The 22,349-nt window shown below is 37.1% G+C and overlaps 5 protein-coding genes across 7 annotated transcripts in view; 4 read left to right on the top strand and 1 right to left on the bottom strand.

Moving 5' to 3' along the window:
- The window catches only part of LOC111197605 (zinc finger protein 239-like), a 270,756-nt gene that overhangs the window by 8,229 nt on the left and 240,178 nt on the right, over window positions 1-22,349 (top strand). The gene's annotated exons all lie outside the window — the stretch shown is intronic.
- The window catches only part of LOC111189489 (NACHT, LRR and PYD domains-containing protein 12-like), a 382,248-nt gene that overhangs the window by 138,681 nt on the left and 221,218 nt on the right, over window positions 1-22,349 (bottom strand). The gene's annotated exons all lie outside the window — the stretch shown is intronic.
- Window positions 1-22,349, top strand: part of LOC125801287 (zinc finger protein 239-like) — a 262,488-nt gene that overhangs the window by 196,974 nt on the left and 43,165 nt on the right. The window contains exon 3 of one of the 2 annotated variants that reach the window (XM_049477756.1): window positions 6,627-11,173. In XM_049477756.1, the coding sequence (XP_049333713.1) occupies window positions 6,695-7,801 (1,107 nt within the window). In that variant the 5' untranslated portion in view covers window positions 6,627-6,694 and the 3' untranslated portion in view covers window positions 7,802-11,173. Of the gene's footprint in view, window positions 1-6,577; window positions 11,174-22,349 lie in introns of those variants that run through there. The other variant, XR_007438660.1, reaches the window with a different exon arrangement.
- LOC111197128 (zinc finger protein 665-like) overlaps window positions 1-22,349 on the top strand; it is a 172,004-nt gene that overhangs the window by 106,490 nt on the left and 43,165 nt on the right. The window lies entirely within an intron of this gene.
- The window catches only part of LOC125801267 (zinc finger protein 271-like), a 251,973-nt gene that overhangs the window by 205,809 nt on the left and 23,815 nt on the right, over window positions 1-22,349 (top strand). The gene's annotated exons all lie outside the window — the stretch shown is intronic.

Genomic DNA, 22,349 nt, shown 5'->3' with positions numbered 1-22,349 from the left:
CCTGCACCAGACCTACAGTACCAGGAATTTTCCCAATAGCATGGAAATATATTGTATTGTGCTGTAATTCCCGGGCTGGTGGGAAGTGTATATAAGTGTGTGTATGCCACATAACAGCCTGATTACAGAATCCACGGACTTGGTGACTTTGCAGCTTTGCTTAGACCGTGAGCATCATCTGCAGGAATCTGGATTTTTAATAATTTATGGGTTTGATTGGTCAATTCCAGTATGCCCAGTTAGACTACACAGAGAAAGTTGGCATTATAATATAATATAATATAATATAATATAATATAATATGATATAATATAATATAATATAATATATGATATAATATAATATAATATAATATAATATAATATATGATATAATATAATATAATATAACTCATTCACTCACTTACTCACTCATCATCAACCGCTTTTTCCGTTAAGGGTCGCGGGGGGGTGGCTGGAGTCTATACCAGCCGGCATCGGGGGGAAGGCAGTATACACCCTGGACAGGCCGCCAATCCATCGCAGGGCAGACAGACACACAGACACATCCACTCACACACTCACACCTAAGGGGCAATTTTTATCCGACATCCAATTAGCCTGAACTTTGGACTGTGGGAGGAAACCGGAGCACCCGCAGACACGGGAAATAATATAATATAATATTATATAATATAATATAATATAATATAATAATATTAATTATTATAATAATAATTATATATATAATATAATTGATTATAATTAATAGTAACATAATATAATTGCTTCAACCAGGGAAATTATAATTTTTCTCCCTCAAAATTGGCGGCCCCTGGTGTTTAAGGTGCTGAACTGCAAGTAGAGATCCCCTAAAGAAGCTCTTAAGAATAACGACTGGGTGAGGGCACTCGTTAATCTGCGAGCGAGTTTACGTAGTACTTTAGTTACGCACGGGTTTGGGAAACACTCTTTAATTAACGATCAATCTTAAGTACGAGTTAACGAAGTTCTTAGCGTAACGAAGCTTTCAGGAAACCCACCCCTGATCTCTATTATTAATTTTATTCCTCTTGCTTGTAGACTTGGAACCAAAATGTCATCCCAATCAAACCAGTAAAAAAAATTCTAATTGAATATAACATTAGTTTTTGCATTAAGGTTTTTATCTCACAGCAATAATAATGAAGGAGAAAATAGATGTACTTTACATAAATAGAACAGATATAGTTAATCATAATATCAAAAATGAATATTGTTTATGCATTAATATAGCATAGATCATGAATTAACTATTTCTTTGAAGAGACTGCATGAGACGATGCTTCCGTCCACCTGAACGGTCCCGTGAATTCCAAAGCCAAACCTTTGCAACCTGCTCGATCTCTGCATCCTTTGGTGGTGGCATGATTGATCTTCTCACGGCCTCTTAAAATGATAATATAGAGCACATGTGTCAAACACAAGGCCCGCGGGCCAAATGTGGCCCGCCACGTCTTTTTATGTGGCCCGCGAGAGCTTGTAAGATCTTAGTGTCTATAATAAATAGGTAGGAAGCGTTCTTTGGCCAAACAATACATTTCCCACAATGCTTGTCGATTGTATTACCCGCAAAGTTACGGCTTACTGCCACTACACGGCAGTGTAGTCATTGATGTGGAAACCCTGCCGGAGGGAAGGCGTAACTTCGCGGGTGGAATTGAGACATATAAATGTTTATCCCATAATGTCCAGAAAAAGAGAAGTTGATGCTGACGGACGGCTGTGCTTCAAGGCGAAAGACCGGTATGCCTTTTGTGTTACGAAGACAATAGCTGACAAAATCTGTTTTAATGACGTTAATAAACATCACTGTGACAGCGCTATTCACAGTTTCACCGAAGCAAAGGAGGAGCACGTGAATCACTTATCTAACCAGCCTTTACTGATTTCTGCCCCAATAACCCTTTCAATAACCTCCAATAGCCTTTAATAGTCTTCAGTAGCCTTCAACAGTCTAACCTTGCAGCCATGGTGTGTCCACTAAACTCCGTAGTTATAAACATCCTGAGGTTAGCAGCGCGATAACTGACCTGTTTTTAATGTAATCCTAGCAGTGCCTCCGTGACTCTGCTCTAAACTGCTGCTGTTAGCTGGTTGGGCTGAAAGATGAACTGTAGAGAGCTGTATTATCCGGTTAGAAAAGTCTTTATTTCATACACAGAAGAACTTAAAATGTTAAAATCGCTCCAGACTGGCTGGGCTGAGCTGAGCCCTGTAGCCCGTGGCTGGGCTGTAGCTCTGACTCAGTGAAGACTGCGGACTTGTGTTGCTGCTGCTGCAGCTCCCACTAGTGGTTGGATGAGGAACTGCTAAATCTGAGGAAATGCTATGTTCTTAACAGCTCACAATTTTTGATTTTATATTTATTAATATCAAAGTTAATATAACTTGATGTCATTTCTATTCACTTGAATAGTTTGGTTCTTGATTGATGGAGTTTTTGGATTTCATGACATGACAAATTAAAAGGATTTATGTTAATAGAGCAACACGCAAACATTTTTTCCATGCAACTGTAATATTTGATTGAATAAATAATATATTGAGAGTTATTTAACATTAAGGAGTAATTACATATATTACATTTGGTTACATTTTATTACATTTATAGGTTACATCTGGCCCTCGGAGGACAGCCAATATGCCAATGTGGCCCTCGGCCAAAATGAGTTTGACACCCCTGATATAGAGATATGAGAATGCAGTCAGGTAAATACTACATCAGTTAGTGTCTTTTCATGTACAATGCTTAATTTTAGAGAAATTTGCAGACTGTATTTGATTACAGTGATTCTTATATAGTGATAGTTATTTGAATTTGAATTTCTTCAGGCTATTCATGGTGAAACATAAATAGCCTTTACAGTCACTGTGTGTGACGGGTAGTTACATTCTATAAACATGTGAGGTGGCCGATATCAGGATATCAGGTTCACAAAAATACCAAAACTTTTTAAAATGATATCTTTCCCTTAGCTTAACTGGCTATCTTTGCATTAGCTTAACTGAATATCTTTCCCTTAACTTAACTGGCTAGCTTTCCGTTAGCTTAACTGGCTATATTTCCGTTAGCTTAGTTGGATATCTTTCCCTTAGCTTAGCTGGCTATATTTCCGTTAGCTTAGCTGGCTAGCTTTCCCTTAGCTTAACTGGCTATCTTTCCCTTAGCTTAACTGGCTATCTTTCCCTTAGCTTAACTGGCTATCTTTCCCTTAGCTTAACTGGCTATCTTTCCCTTAGCTTAACTGGCTATCTTTCTCTTAGCTTAAGTGGATATCTTTCCATTTTCCATTTCCCTTAATATTTCCCTTAGCAAGCCATTGCTCCCTTAGCTGGTTATTGTTGACATACTTGGATATAAAGTTAACTTACTTAACAGCAGTCTTTCTCCAAGAGCCGAGATAAGCTGCCAACTTGGGAGCCCCTCGTGTTATTTAAATGTGAGGTAAATTCTCATTCTAACTTAGGACAATGCTAACTTTTTTAGCACAATGCTAACTTCAACATAGCTACCCTTATAATGCTACAATAACCTGAGAGTGGTAACTGCATTAGCACCACATTAGCGTATCTTAGCAAAAAATAGAAAAGCGGACAGTAGAACAGAAATTATAACTTACCTTTCAGTCACTTTGACAGACCAAAGTCACTCACTGACGTTGCCTTTAAGCTTGATCGTTGCTCTGTGGTAAAGGCACGTGCAGGGAGGGGGGAGGGGGAGGGGGGTGGATTCGTTGGTTACATGATCCTCACAATTAAATATCACATGCAAAAATAAAAAAATATGTAACTTTTATAACCTTGCTGGCTTACACAAAGTGTATAGTCAAGCTCAAAAACATTTATAATTTAATATTTTTATTTATTTATTATCAGCACTACCAATAATAAAGGTGAGATTATGAATCAGCACCATGGAGCAAATTCGTAGCTATCCAAAATATTAAATAAAAATATTTTTATAAATAAAAATGTATAGCTATACAGTATATGTCTTGAAAAATATGAGATGTTACTATGTGTGTGTGTGTGTGTGCCCCTCCAAAGGTCTCTGCACAACTCTGCTGTGGTACCTTGATTTTTCTCCACTTTTGGTTTAGAAAATCTTTCAGAGCTGATACTACATTTCACACAGTGTTGCTCCTATCCACTAAGCTAGCTAATCTACCTAGCTCTCACAGACAAAAACAATAAAAAATATTCAGATACCCTTCATATGAACTTGTTATGACACAAACTTTCAGATTGTAAAATATTGTATGGTAAATTTGGGCTGACCCAGAGTAACCTAGCATAGGATTTGTGTGGGCATGCTCACATATGTGTGCGTGCTGCCCACAAATAACCCACAATGCCTACAGTGTGTAAATGGTGCAGGCTGAATTAGGGCTGACCCACAGTGGGCCTGCATGAGATTTGTGTGCACATGCCAAAGTGCAGGTTGCCGACATACAACCCATACCGGGTATGAAATGGTGCAGGCTGAATTTGGGCTGACCCACACTGGCTCTGCATGGGATTTGTGTGGGCATGCTAAACTGTGCTTTGCCCACATATATCCCACACTGGCCCTTCAGGGTGTGAAATGGTGCAGGCTGAATGTGGGCTGACCCACAGTGGGCCTGCCTGGGATTTGTGTGGGCGCATCAAAGTGTTGGCTGTCCAAATAATTCCCACACTGGGCCTACAGGGGCATTAATGCACTGGACCAGTTTAGGCTAGCCCACAGCGGCCTTTTATAGGATTTGAGTGGGCCAGCCAATGAACAGGCTGCCCACAGAAAACCCATGTTGGGCCTGTTTGGAATTTTAATGGGCTAGCCCCTGCCCACAGTGCCCGCACTTAGCCCACGAAGGGCCGATGTGTAGCTTTTTGCTGGGTAATAATGCACTCCATATATGCAGGATTAAAGTAAAATAAATTATACTGGACATAAACATATATAAAATGTCTCTAGAAGATATATAATAGGAAATGAAAACAGTGTGAATTTTTCTTTTGCTTAAAACAGCAAGAAAGTACTACCCTGAATGTGATAATTAGGGGTGGGTGATATGGCTCCATATTTCAGGGTAATATAGTTCATGATATTCAAAAATATTGGCAACATTATTTCTTATTTTATGGCATACTGCCTTATTAAAACAGATTAATGTCATTTCTGGAGTTGTGATTGTATGCAGATAAATTATCCCATAAATGGTCCTACACCTGAATAAAAAAAGTAATATTATCTAATTTCTAGAACATAAAAACAGGAAGGGGTAGGTCGAGACTCTTCATCAAGCATATACATTTAATACAGGCTTTTTCTGCTTCCGGTCACTGAAATTATTGTATTGAAAAACTAAATATTTGATTATAAAAGGTGAGGGGTAGAGATATACTGCAAGTCAGAAAATTACAAAGATATTTATAAGATAAAATGAGATACACTTTGTTAGAGCAGTATGACATATTTACAGCTAGTGCTGGACGATATGGCCAAAATTTATATCACGATAAATTCCTTAATTTCGGTCGATACAATATAATTTCGATATCGATATAAATATTTGGAAGGCCTCAGAAAAACTGTTAGGAATCCCTGCAATGGAAATCTGTACCTATTACTGTCTTTAAAGCCTCCTCTCATAAAAAACTGTATAATACTTTAGAAATTAAAAAATGGTCAGAATGAATTAATGCTCACCTTTATTTGCATGTAGCAATATAAAAACATGACATCTCTGTCAAACACAAACCAATAACCTATTTACATTTTACCAATATAAATAACTTTACATTACAACAGAGGCAGAGCTTCTTATCCTTTTGTTAACATATTTAACAGATCAAAACAAAAGTGCCTCATCCAGGATAAAGAATGCAGAAAGCCTTCATTTATATAAAAGGAACACGATATCACCGTCAAATAAACAAACCTATATCAACTAGAAATAACTTAGATACAACATAAACTACATAAGTGCTTCAACTCCACTTTCCGGCACAATTGGGAGCAAGCTGAAGTTTATCAGACCTTTGAAAGCCGAACCACTGAATTAGACCTGCCTCCCTCAACTATCTCTCCTGTTTAATCACTTGTGGAAGCATCAGGTGTGCTCATTCTGCATCTAAAATCTAAAATTCTGCATCAGGGCCGAGCCTAATCGAGGAACTCGGTTCGGCCGCACTGCGCTCCGCTCGGCTTCATAGCGGGAGGTTCTAGGTGTGGACCGGAGCGCAGCTGAGCTTCAAGTTTTAGTAGTATGGATTATAGTGTAAAGTGTGATACTACTAAAGTAGTAGTATAACACTGTATTCAGTGCTCAGGACAGCAGCAGTGTTTCTGCTACATACATTTTGCAGCTGCAGCCTGCTGACAGTCAAGATACAACTACATATTAAAAAGTCTGTGAATTTATAATGGGATAAAAGTACTGAAGCCTTTATTGTAGTATGAAGGTGTCCCAGTATTTTTCTCCATATAGTGTAACTAATGTAGGTAGTTATTTTTGGTTAATTGACCTGCTTTTATTTTAATACACAATTTTTTTTCTTTGTTTTTTCCAGAAAAAACAACCAGGATATTTAATAAAGAACAGTGTTAAACTGCTGAAAGAGGTGAAGCACAAGCCATCCAGAAGAATCTCCTGAAAACGCAGAAATTGTTTGCTACATTTCACAGACAGATGGAGCCAAGTCCCAACATGGAGGAACATCAGCACTCTGTCAAGAGTTTTACTAAAGAGAGTGATCTCAAAAAACACCAGTGCATTCACACAGGAGAGAAACCACATCACTGCTCAGACTGTGGGAAGAGTTTTAATCAAGAGAGTGATCTCAAAAAACACCAGCGCATTCACACAGGAGAGAAACCGTATCACTGCTCAGACTGTGGGAAGAGTTTTACTCAACAGAGTACTCTCACAAAACACCAGCGCATTCACACAGGAGATAAACCGTATCACTGCTCAGACTGTGGGAAGAGTTTTAATCAACAGAGTCATCTCAAAAAACACCAGCGCATTCACACAGGAGAGAAACCGTATCACTGCTCAGACTGTGGGAAGAGTTTTAATCAACAGAGTAATCTCAAAATACACCAGCGCATTCACACAGGAGAGAAACCGTATCACTGTTCAGACTGTGGGAAGAGTTTTACTGAACAGAGTACTCTCAAACTGCACCAGCGCATTCACACAGGAGAGAAACCGTATTACTGTTTCGACTGTGGGAAGAGTTTTACTGAACAGAGTCATCTCAAAAGACACCAGCGCATTCACACAGGAGAGAAACCGTATCACTGCTCAGACTGTGGGAAGAGTTTTAATCAACAGAGTACTCTCAAACTGCACCAGCGCATTCACACAGGAGAGAAACCGTATTACTGTTTCGACTGTGGGAAGAGTTTTACTAAACAGAGTGATCTCAAAAAACACCAGCGCATTCACACAGGAGAGAAACCGTATCACTGCTCAGACTGTGGGAAGAGTTTTACTAGACAGAGTGATCTCAAAATACACCAGCGAATTCACACAGGAGAGAAACCGTATTACTGTTTCGACTGTGGGAAGAGTTTTACTAGACAGAGTCATCTCAAAATACACCAACGCATTCACACAGGAGAGAAACCGTATTACTGCTCAGACTGTGGGAAGAGTTTTACTCAACAGAGTAATCTCAAAATACACCAGCGCATTCACACAGGAGAGAAACCGTATCACTGCTCAGACTGTGGGAAGAGTTTTACTTTACAGAGTGAACTTATATTACATCAGTGCATTCACAAAAGATAGAAAAGTATCCCAAATCTGTTCCTCTGCCATAAAAAATGCAAACCTTAAATCTTTCAGACAGCCAAAAACACCTCATCATGCACAAAATCTTCAGTCTGTTACAAGAACTTCATTTAAAAATGGCTTTTTACAGGTTCAGAAAAATGAATCTTATCCAGAGATGATGTTTACTGAATTTCATGCTGTGTTTTTATGTATGTTTGTATACCTACATTAGTTAATGCCTGCAGAGCTCTTCAACACTTAGTGTTGTGTTTTAAGAAGTTTTTACACACAGAATCATAAATGGTACCACTAACAGCATAAACTAGGAACATACATTTTTACAATTTTTTCAGTGATATGCTGAATAAATAGTAAAGCGATGATGCTAGCTCAGAGTAAAATCGTATATTAAATCTCAGCATTAGCTTTAGAACTAATAATAAACAAAAGTGAGGATTTTATCATTCTGGGACATTTTTAGGTTTAAAAATTGAATATGCTTTGCCATAAGTAGGAAATGATCATTTGGTCAACTTATGTCATTTACAGCCTTAACACATTCTCAATTGTTTACATATAAAAACTTTCTTTATTTTTTCCTCCACTCCACGTTTGTAGTTTGTAGTTGGAGCGAGGGCACTGCCAGTGTTTGCTCCAGATGTTAGATTAGCATTACTTAGTCTTTTAAAATTTAGATGTCGTAGTTTAAAGGAGTAGAGTATTCTTAGGAGTAGAGAATATTCTTAGCTTGCAACAAAAGGCCAACAAAATCCTTTTCAGAGTTAAAAAAAAAAAAAAAAACGGTCTAGCTGTAGTTTCCATACTGAAAGCAACACTCAGCAGGCTATGCAGCAGTAAGACTGCAGGATCCTTGATTCCCTCTACTGCACATGTGTCAAACACAAGGCCCGCGGGCCAAATGTGGCCAAATCCAAGCGAGAGCTTGTAAGATCTTAGTGTCTATAATAAATAGGTCAGAAGCGTTCTTTGACCAAAAACTACATTTCCCACAATGCTTGTCGATTGTATTACCCCCGAAGTTACGGCTTACTGCCACTACACGGCAGTGTAGTCATTGATGTGGAAACCCTGCCGGAGGGAAGGCGTAACTTCGCGGGTGGAATTGAGACATACAAACGTTTATCCCATAATGTCCAGAAAAAGAGAAGCTGATGCAGACGGACGGCTGTGCTTCAAGGCGAAAGACCGGTATGCCTTTTATGTTACGAAGAGTGTTACTGACCAAAATAAACGCTTGTTAGGAGAGATATAAGTTCTGTGTAAATATTTATAAGACAATAGCTGACAAAATCTGTTTTAATGACGTTAATAAACATCACTGTGACAGCGCTAGTCACAGTTTCACCACAGCAAAGGACGAGGACGTGAATCACTTATCTAACCAGCCTGTACTGATTTCTGCCCCCAATAACCCTTTCAATAACCTCTAATAGACTTTAATTAGTCTTCAGTAGCCTTCAACAGTCTAACCTTGCAGCCGTGGTGTGTTCACTAAACTCCGTAGTTATAAACATCCTGAGGTTAGCAGCGCGCTAACTGACCTGTTTATAATGTAATCCGAGCAGTGACTCCGTGACGACTGCTCTAAACTGCTGCTGTTAGCTGCTTGGGCTGAAAGATGAACTGTAGAGAGCTGTATTATCCGGTTAGTGGGGTTAAAATCTTTATTTTCTACACAGAAGAATTTTAAAAACTGTAAAAACGCTCCAGACTGCCTCAGCTGAGCCCTGTAGCCCGTGGCTGGGCTGTAGCTCTGACTGAGTAAAGACTGCGGGCTTGTGCTGCTGCTGCTGCAGCTCCGACTAGTGGTTGTATGAGGAACTGCTAAATCTGAGGAAATGCTAAATCTATCACATGTTCTTAACAGCTCACAATTTTTGATTTTATATTTATTAAGCCTTATTTCAGTATCAAACGTTTTGATCAAAGTTAATGTAACTTGTATTTTATGTCATTCCTATTCACTTGACTAGTTTGGTTCTTGATTGATGGAGTTTTTGGATTTCATAACATGACAAATTAAAAGGATTTATGTTAATAGAGCAACAAGCAAACATTTTTTCCATGCAACTGTACTATTTGATTGAATAAATAGTATATTGAGAGTTATTTAACATTAAGGAGTAATTACATTCATTTTATATTACATTTGGTTACATTTTATTACATTTATAAGTTCCATCTGGCCCTCAGAGGACAGCCAATATGCCAATGTGGCCCTCGGCTAAAATGAGTTTGACACCCCTGCTCTACTGGTTTTCTCATTGGTCTATGGTTCAGTCAGTCTGATTAAAAATCTGCAAGTTAATCTACAGGGATATTTGGTTGTGTTGTGTTGCTCAAGTTATATACTCTGTTATCTTTTCCTTATTTGGTATCGTTTTGCTAAAGGGTTTTTTTATATCTCTAAAGGTACTAAAAATATCTAATCCATTTACTTTATTGATTGTTTTATCCAGTACCAGCTATTATCGTTGTTTTACATCACCTTATGTATTTACTCATATTCATATCTATGTGATTCAATAAAAGGCTTTAATATTGCAAGATCTGCAATCTTATCTATTCTTTCAACTTAAGCATTTAGCCAAAAGCTTTTGTACACAGCCAAACATACATTCAAGCAACCACTATATACAGTGCCTTGCAAAAGTATTCGGCCCCCCCTTGAACTTTTCAAACTTTTGCCACATTTTGGGCTTCAAACATAAATATATGATTTTTTTGTTTGTTTTTTGTGAAGAATTAACAAGTGTGTAAGAATACGGAGGAGATTTGCCTTACTATGTTCATTGTTCATTGATTAAAGGGTTAATCTGTGTGTAACTAAATCAGCATTTCACTTAATCAGTATGTTATTCAAGCATTTAGCACGATTCATGATGATTCACATTGTGACTTAGAATGTATGTATATTGTGTCCTTGTGCTCAAAGCAAGGCCGTTTTTCTTGCAACTTAGCATGATTGATTTTTTCCAGCGGAACCATGAGTTTCTGTACATGTAATCTATAGTCTGATAAGGTTGGGGTGACCGAGTTCTCGGCTGACGTATAGGATGAATAACTGCTTATCAGTATCAGGATCCGGGGGGTGTGAGGAGCCTCCTCACACACCATTAGACTGAGGCCAGGCGAATGCCTGTTTTTATTAGACTCTGTCTAGGAAGAAGAGTAGAGTTGGGCGGGAGAGCTTCTCCCGAGAGGGACTACAGAGCCACAGGTCCTGTTCACACAGCCGAGAACTCTGGAAACCCCAACTTTTCTCACCTTTGGGGTTTTCCTCTTATTTTCACCTTTTTATTTCAATTCATTTTTCAATAATCTTTTTACTCAATTTTTGATGCATCCAAAAAAACTGTTTTGCTCAGAAGATTCTTTGAATAAAATCTGACGGAACTACAATTTTGGACTGGATCTCCTTTTCGTCTTTATGACGTATCATGCCAGATACATCATAATTCGAACAGTAGATCAATAATCTTTCAATCGTGAAGTGGAACGAAATTTACTGGATACACATTATGTTGAGATACTCAGTATTTTGAGAACATTGGTATTTAACTTGTGTGAAACTGACACCAATAAATCCATAACTCCTGCTATTTACTTACATAGAAGTGTTTTTTTTTCTCAGTAGCTCAGTCGCTGTGAAGTGTGGAGAATAGTTTTGCAATATATTGATTATCGCTGAATTGCAGTTTTGAGATATCACCGTTATCATTAATTTACCACTTTGCTCAAAGGTGCTGAAAAAAACTTGAAAATGGGCCTTGAAAGTGCTTGAAAAGTGCTTGAATTTTACCTTGTAAAAGGTGTTTGAACCCTGTGTTTAAAAACCCCAGCAGCACTGCTGCACCTGATCTACATGTACCAACACAACACACACAAACACGTCACCACATTAGTGTCAATGCAGTTTTAAGAAATATTTATCACGAAAATAAAGCTCTCTGGCGCTGGGAATTAAATATACAGGGTAAAATTTAGGCTAATCGGATATGCAGGTGAAAAAATAAACTGTGAAAAAATATGTGTGTGAATATGTGTATGTTTATACCTACAAATCTCAAATGTAAATTGACATAATATGGACCATTAAATGACGGTAACAACCTGACCGTTTGACACTTAGCTAATCTGCATACCAGTAGGAGAGAGCAGAGATAGACTGGCTGTGTATGAAACGGTAGGCAGCTACCACAATCCCTCATGCCTGAGCTGTTCATATGTTAACACCCACTAAATGATTAACCCTTTACAAGTATTAATATGAACTTTAGGAAAAAGAATATAAACAGAATTGCCCTTTTTTCTATTGAGTTAAATGAAGTCACTGCTGCCTATTCTAATAAGCTAACCGTATGACTAGCTTGACGAGTTCTGGGGACATTTTTACATGGGATGTGTCTGAAAGATCTGTGGAAAAAAAGACATTGCTTAAATTAATAAAAAGTATTATTACAATCGTTACAAAAGGACTTTCTGAGCTGAAAACAAAAAAAAAAGAAAATATGTTTTATAAAATTTATTGAGATATCATATATATCCTATACCCAGTTTATAGACACATTTGGGACATACCGGGGTTGGACAATGAAACTGAAACACCTGTCTACAGTCACTCAGTTTTGGATTTTAGTTTGCATAAAAATAAATTTATGCCAGTTTTTACCCTGAGCTCTGGCTTGCTCCAATTTTTTTCCTCCTTTTTTCCTCTCTGTATCACAAACTCTTCTAGTTCCTCCCTTTACCCAAGTTTGATTTTAGGAAGTCTTTATAGCCACAGGGTCAAAATGAGACGCATAAACACTACAGAGCAGGGGTCTCACCATGGGCGCAGATGATTATAGTGACCTCATCCGAAATCTACCATCTACAAGCATAAACGTTGGGGTTTTAATTTAATTAACTGTACGTTTGTGGAATTCTGTGTTCCACAATGCCCTCGTTTTTAAACTAGGAAGCGTTCAGTTCAGAGGTTACATTGTTCGGAGCTCCGTGTTCCAGTTCCAATGTAAATTTAACGCACCTTCTCAAGTCCGGGGTTCTAAGGAGCTGGTAACTGCCTGTAGACTACAGACACAGGCAGTTACCAGCTCCTTACGGTACGTGTCCACTGGCACTTTTTTTCAACGCTGGATCTCCTTGCTCGTTTTTGAATTAAAATGAAGCAACAGAAGTAGACAGTCATAAGTTTAATATTTTTATTTTTTTACCAACCTCACTGTAACCTATAGCTCTATAAATCCATATTCTGCCGCTTTCAGCTTCTCTTCTGTGGTTGAAAGGCGTCTGTTCTGTGTGTACGAGGCTGAAGTTGGTTTGATATTCGCAGCTCCAGATTCGTTTGGCTCGATATTCGCAGCCTCGTATTCCCCGGCTGAAGTTGGTTTGATATTCGCAGCTGCCGCTTCACTGAACCACCGTGAACTAAAGGGAGCGTTCACAAACACCCGCTGTTTATATTAAACACATCACAGATCAACACTGAAGGAGATAGAATGAAGAAAAGCAGTACATCTCTTTATTAACAATGTAAATATACAATATCGTATTAAATGTAATTTTGTATATTGTAAAATATTTATTTTAATTACTGAATTTATAATTATATATTACAATAAATAATTAAATATATATTTAATAAAATTATATTTTAAAAGCCATTGCGCTCAAAAAATATGAGGCAGATGTTCAAGTGTGATTTTGAAGAACTTTTTCATGTTGGGCCAGAACAAATACACATGATCTGAAGAGTACTAGTCTTCTTCTTTAAGGAAAACCTGGAATTAGCCTGGCCCGAGCTCATTTTATACTTTAAAATTAACTGGCAACGTGGCCTACCGATCCATAATGCACAAAAAAATTGAATATAAAGCTGATGTTCTAGTGTGATTTTGAAGGACTTTTTAATCTTGGGCCAGAACAAATACACATGATCTGAAGAGAACTAGTCTTCTACTTTAAGGAAAACCTGGAATTAGCCTGGCCCAAGCTGATTTTATACTTTAAAATGAACTGGCAACATGGTATAACGAGCCATAATGCACAATTTTTTTTATGTAAAGCTGATGTTCTAGTGTGATTTTGAAAGACTTTTTCATCTTGGGCCAGACCAAATACACATGATCTGAAGAGTACTAGTCTTCTTCTTTAAGGAAAACCTGGAATTAGCTTGGCCCGAGCTGATTTTATACTTTAAAATGAACTGGCAACATGGAATAACGATCCATAATGCACAAAAAAAATTGAATATAAAGCTGATGTTCTAGTGTGATTTTGAAGGACTTTTTAATCTTGGGCCAGAACAAATACACATGATCTGAAGAGTACTAGTCTTCTACTTTAAGGAAAACCTGGAATTAGCCTGGCCCGAGCTGATTTTATACTTTAAAATGAACTGGCAACATGGTATAACGAGCCATAATGCACAATTTTTTTTATGTAAAGCTGATGTTCTAGTGTGATTTTGAAGGACTTTTTAATCTTGGGCCAGAACAAATACACATGATCTGAAGAGAACTAGTCTGCTACTTTAAGGAAAACCTGGAATTAGCCTGGCCCGAGCTGATTTTATACTTTAAAATGAACTGGCAACATGGAATAACGATCCATAATGCACAGAAAAATTTAATATAAAGCTGATGTTCTAGTGTGATTTTGAAGGACTTTTTAATCTTGGGCCAGAACAAATACACATGATCTGAAGAGAACTAGTCTTCTTCTTTAAGGAAAACCTGGAATTAGCCTGGCCCGAGCTGATTTTATACTTTAAAATTAACTGGCAACATGGCCTACCGATCCATAATGCACAAAAAAATTGAATATAAAGCTGATGTTCTAGTGTGATTTTGAAGGACTTTTTAATTTTGGGCCAGACCAAATACACATGATCTGAAGAGTACTAGTCTTCTTCTTTAAGGAAAACCTGGAATTAGCCTGGCCCGAGCTGATTTTATACTTTAAAATTAACTGGCAACGTGGCCTACCGATCCATAATGCACAAAAAAATTGAATATAAAGCTGATGTTCTAGTGTGATTTTGAAGGACTTTTTAATCTTGGGCCAGAACAAATACACATGATCTGAAGAGAACTAGTCTTCTACTTTAAGGAAAACCTGGAATTAGCCTGGCCCAAGCTGATTTTATACTTTAAAATGAACTGGCAACATGGTATAACGAGCCATAATGCACAATTTTTTTTATGTAAAGCTGATGTTCTAGTGTGATTTTGAAAGACTTTTTCATCTTGGGCCAGACCAAATACACATGATCTGAAGAGTACTAGTCTTCTTCTTTAAGGAAAACCTGGAATTAGCCTGGCCCGAGCTCATTTTATACTTTAAAATGAACTGGCAACATGGAATAACGATCCATAATGCACAAAAAAATTTAATATAAAGCTGATGTTCTAGTGTGATTTTGAAGGACTTTTTAATCTTGGGCCAGAACAAATACACATGATCTGAAGAGTACTAGTCTGCTACTTTAAGGAAAACCTGGAATTAGCCTGGCCCGAGCTGATTTTATACTTTAAAATGAACTGGCAACATGGTATAACGAGCCATAATGCACAATTTTTTTTATGTAAAGCTGATGTTCTAGTGTGATTTTGAAGGACTTTTTAATCTTGGGCCAGAACAAATACACATGATCTGAAGAGAACTAGTCTTCTACTTTAAGGAAAACCTGGAATTAGCCTGGCCCAAGCTGATTTTATACTTTAAAATGAACTGGCAACATGGTATAACGAGCCATAATGCACAATTTTTTTTATGTAAAGCTGATGTTCTAGTGTGATTTTGAAAGACTTTTTCATCTTGGGCCAGACCAAATACACATGATCTGAAGAGTACTAGTCTTCTTCTTTAAGGAAAACCTGGAATTAGCCTGGCCCGAGCTGATTTTATACTTTAAAATGAACTGGCAACATGGAATAACGATCCATAATGCACAAAAAAAATTAATATAAAGCTGATGTTCTAGTGTGATTTTGAAGGACTTTTTAATCTTGGGCCAGAACAAATACACATGATCTGAAGAGTACTAGTCTGCTACTTTAAGGAAAACCTGGAATTAGCCTGGCCCGAGCTGATTTTATACTTTAAAATGAACTGGCAACATGGAATAACGATCCATAATGCACAGAAAAATTTAATATAAAGCTGATGTTCTAGTGTGATTTTGAAGGACTTTTTAATCTTGGGCCAGAACAAATACACATGATCTGAAGAGAACTAGTCTGCTACTTTAAGGAAAACCTGGAATTAGCCTGGCCCAAGCTGATTTTATACTTAAAAATGAACTGGCAACATGGTATAACGAGCCATAATGCACAATTTTTTTTATGTAAAGCTGATGTTCCAGTGTGATTTTGAAGGACTTTTTAATCTTGGGCCAGACCAAATACACATGATCTGAAGAGTACTAGTCTTCTTCTTTAAGGAAAACCTGGAATTAGCCTGGCCCGAGCTGATTTTATACTTTAAAATGAACTGGCAACATGGAATAACGATCCATAATGCACAAAAAAATTGAATATAAAGCTGATGTTCTAGTGTGATTTTGAAGGACTTTTTAATCTTGGGCCAGAACAAATACACATGATCTGAAGAGAACTAGTCTGCTACTTTAAGGAAAACCTGGAATTAGCCTGGCCCGAGCTGATTTAATACTTTAAAATGAACTGGCAACATGGCCTACCGATCCATAATGCACAAAAAAATTGAATATTAAGCTGATGTTCTAGTGTGATTTTGAAGGACTTTTTAATCTTGGGCCAGAGGAAAACCTGGAATTAGCCTGGCCCGAGCTGATTTTATACTTTAAAATGAACTGGCAACATGGAATACCGATCCATAAAGCACAATTTTTTTATGTAAAGCTGATGTTCCAGTGTGATTTTGAAGGACTTTTTCATCTTGGGCCAGAACAAATACACATGATCTGAAGAGTACTAGTCTTCTACTTTAAGGAAAACCTGGAATTAGCCTGGCCCGAGCTGAATTTAGACTGCACAATTAATTGGCAACATGGCAGCACAAAAAAAATATTATTTAAAGCTGATATTCCAGTATGATTTTGGACTTTTTTTTCAGACCAAATACACATGAGATGAAGTGTTCTGGTATTCTCAAAATCAATGCTTTATATTCATTATTTCTGTGCAAAATGGCTTTCATGTCATGTTGCCAGTTCATTTTAAAGAATAAAATCAGCTTGGGCCAGGCTAATTCCAAGTTTTCCTTAAAGTAGAAGACTAGTTCTCTTCAGATCATGTGTATTTGTTCTGGCTCAAGATTAAAAAAATCTTCAAAATTGTACTGGAACAGTGGCTTTTTTTGTGCAAAATGGCTCGTTATACCATGTTGCCAGTTCATTTTAAAGTATAAAATCAGCTCGGGACAGGCTAATTACAGGTTTTTCTTAAAGTAGAAGACTAGTACTCTTCAGATCATGTGTATTTGTTCTGGCCCAAGATGAAAAAGTCCTTCAAAATCACACTAGAACATCAGCTTTACATAAAAACAATTGTGCATTATGGATCCGTATTCCATGTTGCCAGTTCATTTTAAAGTATAAAATCAGCTTGGGCCAGGCTAATTCCAGGTTTTCCTTAACGTAGAAGACTAGTACTCTTTAGAACATGTGTATTTGGTCTGGCCCAAGATGAAAAAGTCCTTCAAAATCACACTGGAACATCAACTTTACATAAAACATTGTTTATTATGGCTCATTATACCATGTTGCCAGTTAATTTTAAAGTATAAAATCAGCTTGGGCCAGGCTAATTCCAGGTTTTCCTTAAAGTAGAAGACTAGTACTCTTTAGAACATGTGTATTTGGTCTGGCCCAAGATGAAAAAGTCCTTCAAAATCACACTGGAACATCAACTTTACATAAAACATTGTTTATTATGGCTCATTATACCATGTTGCCAGTTCATTTTAAAGTATAAAATCAGCTTGGGCCAGGCTAATTCCAGGTTTTTCTTAAAGTAGAAGACTAGTACTCTTCAGATCATGTGTATTTGTTCTGGCCCAAGATTAAAAAGTCCTTCAAAATCACACTAGAACATCAGCTTTATATTCAGTTTTTTTGTGCATTATGGATCGTTATTCAATGTTGCCAGTTCATTTTAAAGTATAAAATCAGCTCGGGCCAGGCTAATTCCAGGTTTTCCTTAAAGAAGAAGACTAGTTCTCTTCAGATCATGTGTACTTGTTCTGGCCCAAGATTAAAAAGTCCTTCAAAATCACACTAGAACATCAGCTTTATATTAAAGTTTTTTGTGCCTTATGGATCGGTAGGCCATGTTGCCAGTTCATTTTAAAGTATAAAATCAGCTCGGGCCAGGCTAATTCCAGGTTTTCCTTAAAGAAGAAGACTAGTACTCTTCAGATCATGTGTATTTGTTCTGGCCCAAGATTAAAAAGTCCTTCAAAATCACACTAGAACATCAGCTTTATATTAATTTTTTTTGTGCATTATGGATCGGTAGGCCATGTTGCCAGTTAATTTTAAAGTATAAAATCAGCTCGGGCCAGGCTAATTCCAGGTTTTCCTTAAAGAAGAAGACTAGTACTCTTCAGATTATGTGTATTTGGTCTGGCCCAAGATTAAAAAGTCCTTCAAAATCACACTAGAACATCAGCTTTAAATTAAACTTTTTTGTGCCTTATGGATCGGTATGCCATGTTGCCAGTTAATTTTAAAGTATAAAATCAGCTTGGGCCAGGCCAATTCCAGGTTTTCCTTAAGGCAGAAAACTAGTACTCTTCAGATCATGTTTATTTGGTCTGGCCCAAGATTAAAAAGTCCTTCAAAATCACACTAGAACATCAGCTTTATATTAAATTTTTTTGTGCATTATGGATCGGTAGGCCATGTTGCCAGTTAATTTTAAAGTATAAAATCAGCTCGGGCCAGGCTAATTCCAGGTTTTCCTTAAGGTAGAAGACTAGTTCTCTTCAGATCATGTGTATTTGTTCTGGCCCAAGATTAAAAAGTCCTTCAAAATCACACTAGAACATCAGCTTTATATTCAATTTTTTTGTGCATTATGGATCGTTATTCCATGTTGCCAGTTCATTTTAAAGTATAAAATCAGCTCAGGCCAGGCTAATTCCAGGTTTTCCTTAAGGTAGAAGACTAGTTCTCTTCAGATCATGTGTATTTGTTCTGGCCCAAGATTAAAAAGTCCTTCAAAATCACACTAGAACATCAGCTTTATATTCAATTTTTTTGTGCATTATGGCTCGTTATACCATGTTGCCAGTTCATTTTAAAGTATAAAATCAGCTTGGGCCAGGCTAATTCCAGGTTTTCCTTAAAGTAGAAGACTAGTACTCTTCAGATCATGTGTATTTGTTCTGACCCAAGATTAAAAAGTCCTTCAAAATCACACTAGAACATCAGCTTTATATTCAATTTTTTTGTGCATTATGGATCGGTAGGCCACGTTGCCAGTTAATTTTAAAGTATAAAATCAGCTCGGGCCAGGCTAATTCCAGGTTTTCCTTAAAGAAGAAGACTAGTACTCTTCAGATCATGTTTATTTGGTCTGGCCCAAGATTAAAAAGTCCTTCAAAATCACACTAGAACATCAGCTTTATATTCAATTTTTTTGTGCATTATGGATCGGTAGGCCACGTTGCCAGTTAATTTTAAAGTATAAAATCAGCTCGGGCCAGGCTAATTCCAGGTTTTCCTTAAAGTAGCAGACTAGTTCTCTTCAGATCATGTATATTTGTTCTGGCCCAAGATTAAAAAGTCCTTCAAAATCACACTAGAACATCAGCTTTATATTCAATTTTTTTGTGCATTATGGATCATTATTCCATGTTGCCAGTTCATTTTAAAGTATAAAATCAGCTCGGGCCAGGCTAATTCCAGGTTTTCCTTAAAGAAGAAGACTAGTTCTCTTCAGATCATGTGTACTTGTTCTGGCCCAAGATTAAAAAGTCCTTCAAAATCACACTAGAACATCAGCTTTATATTAAAGTTTTTTGTGCCTTATGGATCGGTAGGCCATGTTGCCAGTTCATTTTAAAGTATAAAATCAGCTCGGGCCAGGCTAATTCCAGGTTTTCCTTAAAGAAGAAGACTAGTACTCTTCAGATCATGTGTATTTGGTCTGGCCCAAGATTAAAAAGTCCTTCAAAATCACACTAGAACATCAGCTTTAAATTAAACTTTTTTGTGCCTTATGGATCGGTATGCCATGTTGCCAGTTCATTTTGAAGTATAAAATCAGCTCGGGCCAGGCTAATTCCAGGTTTTCCTTAAGGTAGAAGACTAGTACTCTTCAGATCATGTGTATTTGTTCTGGCCCAAGATTAAAAAGTCCTTCAAAATCACACTAGAACATCAGCTTTATATTCAATTTTTTTGTGCATTATGGATCGGTAGGCCATGTTGCCAGTTAATTTTAAAGTATAAAATCAGCTCGGGCCAGGCTAATTCCAGGTTTTCCTTAAGGTAGAAGACTAGTTCTCTTCAGATCATGTGTATTTGTTCTGGCCCAAGATTAAAAAGTCTTTCAAAATCACACTAGAACATCAGCTTTATATTCAATTTTTTTGTGCATTATGGATCGGTAGGCCATGTTGCCAGTTAACTTTAAAGTATAAAATCAGCTTGGGCCAGGCTAATTCCAGGTTTTCCTTAAAGTAGCAGACTAGTTCTCTTCAGATCATGTGTATTTGTTCTGGCCCAAGATTAAAAAGTCCTTCAAAATCACACTAGAACATCAGCTTTATATTCAATTTTTTTGTGCATTATGGATCGGTAGGCCATGTTGCCAGTTAATTTTAAAGTATAAAATCAGCTCGGGCCAGGCTAATTCCAGGTTTTCCTTAAAGTAGCAGACTAGTTCTCTTCAGATCATGTGTATTTGTTCTGGCCCAAGATTAAAAAGTCCTTCAAAATCACACTAGAACATCAGCTTTATATTCAATTTTTTTGTGCATTATGGATCGTTATTCCATGTTGCCAGTTCATTTTAAAGTATAAAATCAGCTCGGGCCAGGCTAATTCCAGGTTTTCCTTAAGGTAGAAGACTAGTTCTCTTCAGATCATGTGTATTTGTTCTGGCCCAAGATTAAAAAGTCCTTCAAAATCACACTAGAACATCAGCTTTATATTCAATTTTTTTGTGCATTATGGCTCGTTATACCATGTTGCCAGTTCATTTTAAAGTATAAAATCAGCTTGGGCCAGGCTAATTCCAGGTTTTCCTTAAAGTAGAAGACTAGTACTCTTCAGATCATGTGTATTTGTTCTGGCCCAAGATTAAAAAGTCCTTCAAAATCACACTAGAACATCAGCTTTATATTCAATTTTTTTGTGCATTATGGATCGGTAGGCCACGTTGCCAGTTAATTTTAAAGTATAAAATCAGCTCGGGCCAGGCTAATTCCAGGTTTTCCTTAAAGAAGAAGACTAGTACTCTTCAGATCATGTTTATTTGGTCTGGCCCAAGATTAAAAAGTCCTTCAAAACACACTAGAACATCAGCTTTATATTCAATTTTTTTGTGCATTATGGATCGGTAGGCCATGTTGCCAGTTAATTTTAAAGTATAAAATCAGCTCGGGCCAGGCTAATTCCAGGTTTTCCTTAAGGTAGAAGACTAGTACTCTTCAGATCATGTGTATTTGTTCTGGCCCAAGATTAAAAAGTCCTTCAAAATCACACTAGAACGTCAGCTTTATATTCAATTTTTTTGTGCATTATGGCTCGTTATACCATGTTGCCAGTTCATTTTAAAGTATAAAATCAGCTTGGGCCAAGCTAATTCCAGGTTTTCCTTAAAGTAGAAGACTAGTACTCTTCAGATCATGTGTATTTGTTCTGGCCCAAGATTAAAAAGTCCTTCAAAATCACACTAGAACATCAGCTTTATATTCAATTTTTTTGTGCATTATGGATCGGTAGGCCACGTTGCCAGTTAATTTTAAAGTATAAAATCAGCTCGGTCCAGGCTATTTCCAGGTTTTCCTTAAAGAAGAAGACTAGTACTCTTCAGATCATGTTTATTTGGTCTGGCCCAAGATTAAAAAGTCCTTCAAAACACACTAGAACATCAGCTTTATATTCAATTTTTTTGTGCATTATGGATCGGTAGGCCATGTTGCCAGTTAATTTTAAAGTATAAAATCAGCTCGGGCCAGGCTAATTCCAGGTTTTCCTTAAGGTAGAAGACTAGTACTCTTCAGATCATGTGTATTTGTTCTGGCCCAAGATTAAAAAGTCCTTCAAAATCACACTAGAACGTCAGCTTTATATTCAATTTTTTTGTGCATTATGGCTCGTTATACCATGTTGCCAGTTCATTTTAAAGTATAAAATCAGCTTGGGCCAAGCTAATTCCAGGTTTTCCTTAAAGTAGAAGACTAGTACTCTTCAGATCATGTGTATTTGTTCTGGCCCAAGATTAAAAAGTCCTTCAAAATCACACTAGAACATCAGCTTTATATTCAATTTTTTTGTGCATTATGGATCGGTAGGCCATGTTGCCAGTTAATTTTAAAGTATAAA

This window comes from Astyanax mexicanus, chromosome 4 (genome assembly GCF_023375975.1).
Source record: "Astyanax mexicanus isolate ESR-SI-001 chromosome 4, AstMex3_surface, whole genome shotgun sequence".
Taxonomy (NCBI): domain Eukaryota; kingdom Metazoa; phylum Chordata; class Actinopteri; order Characiformes; family Acestrorhamphidae; genus Astyanax; species Astyanax mexicanus.
The sequence above is the reverse complement of the archived record's forward strand: the minus strand, read 5'-3'. Positions and strand labels throughout refer to the sequence as shown.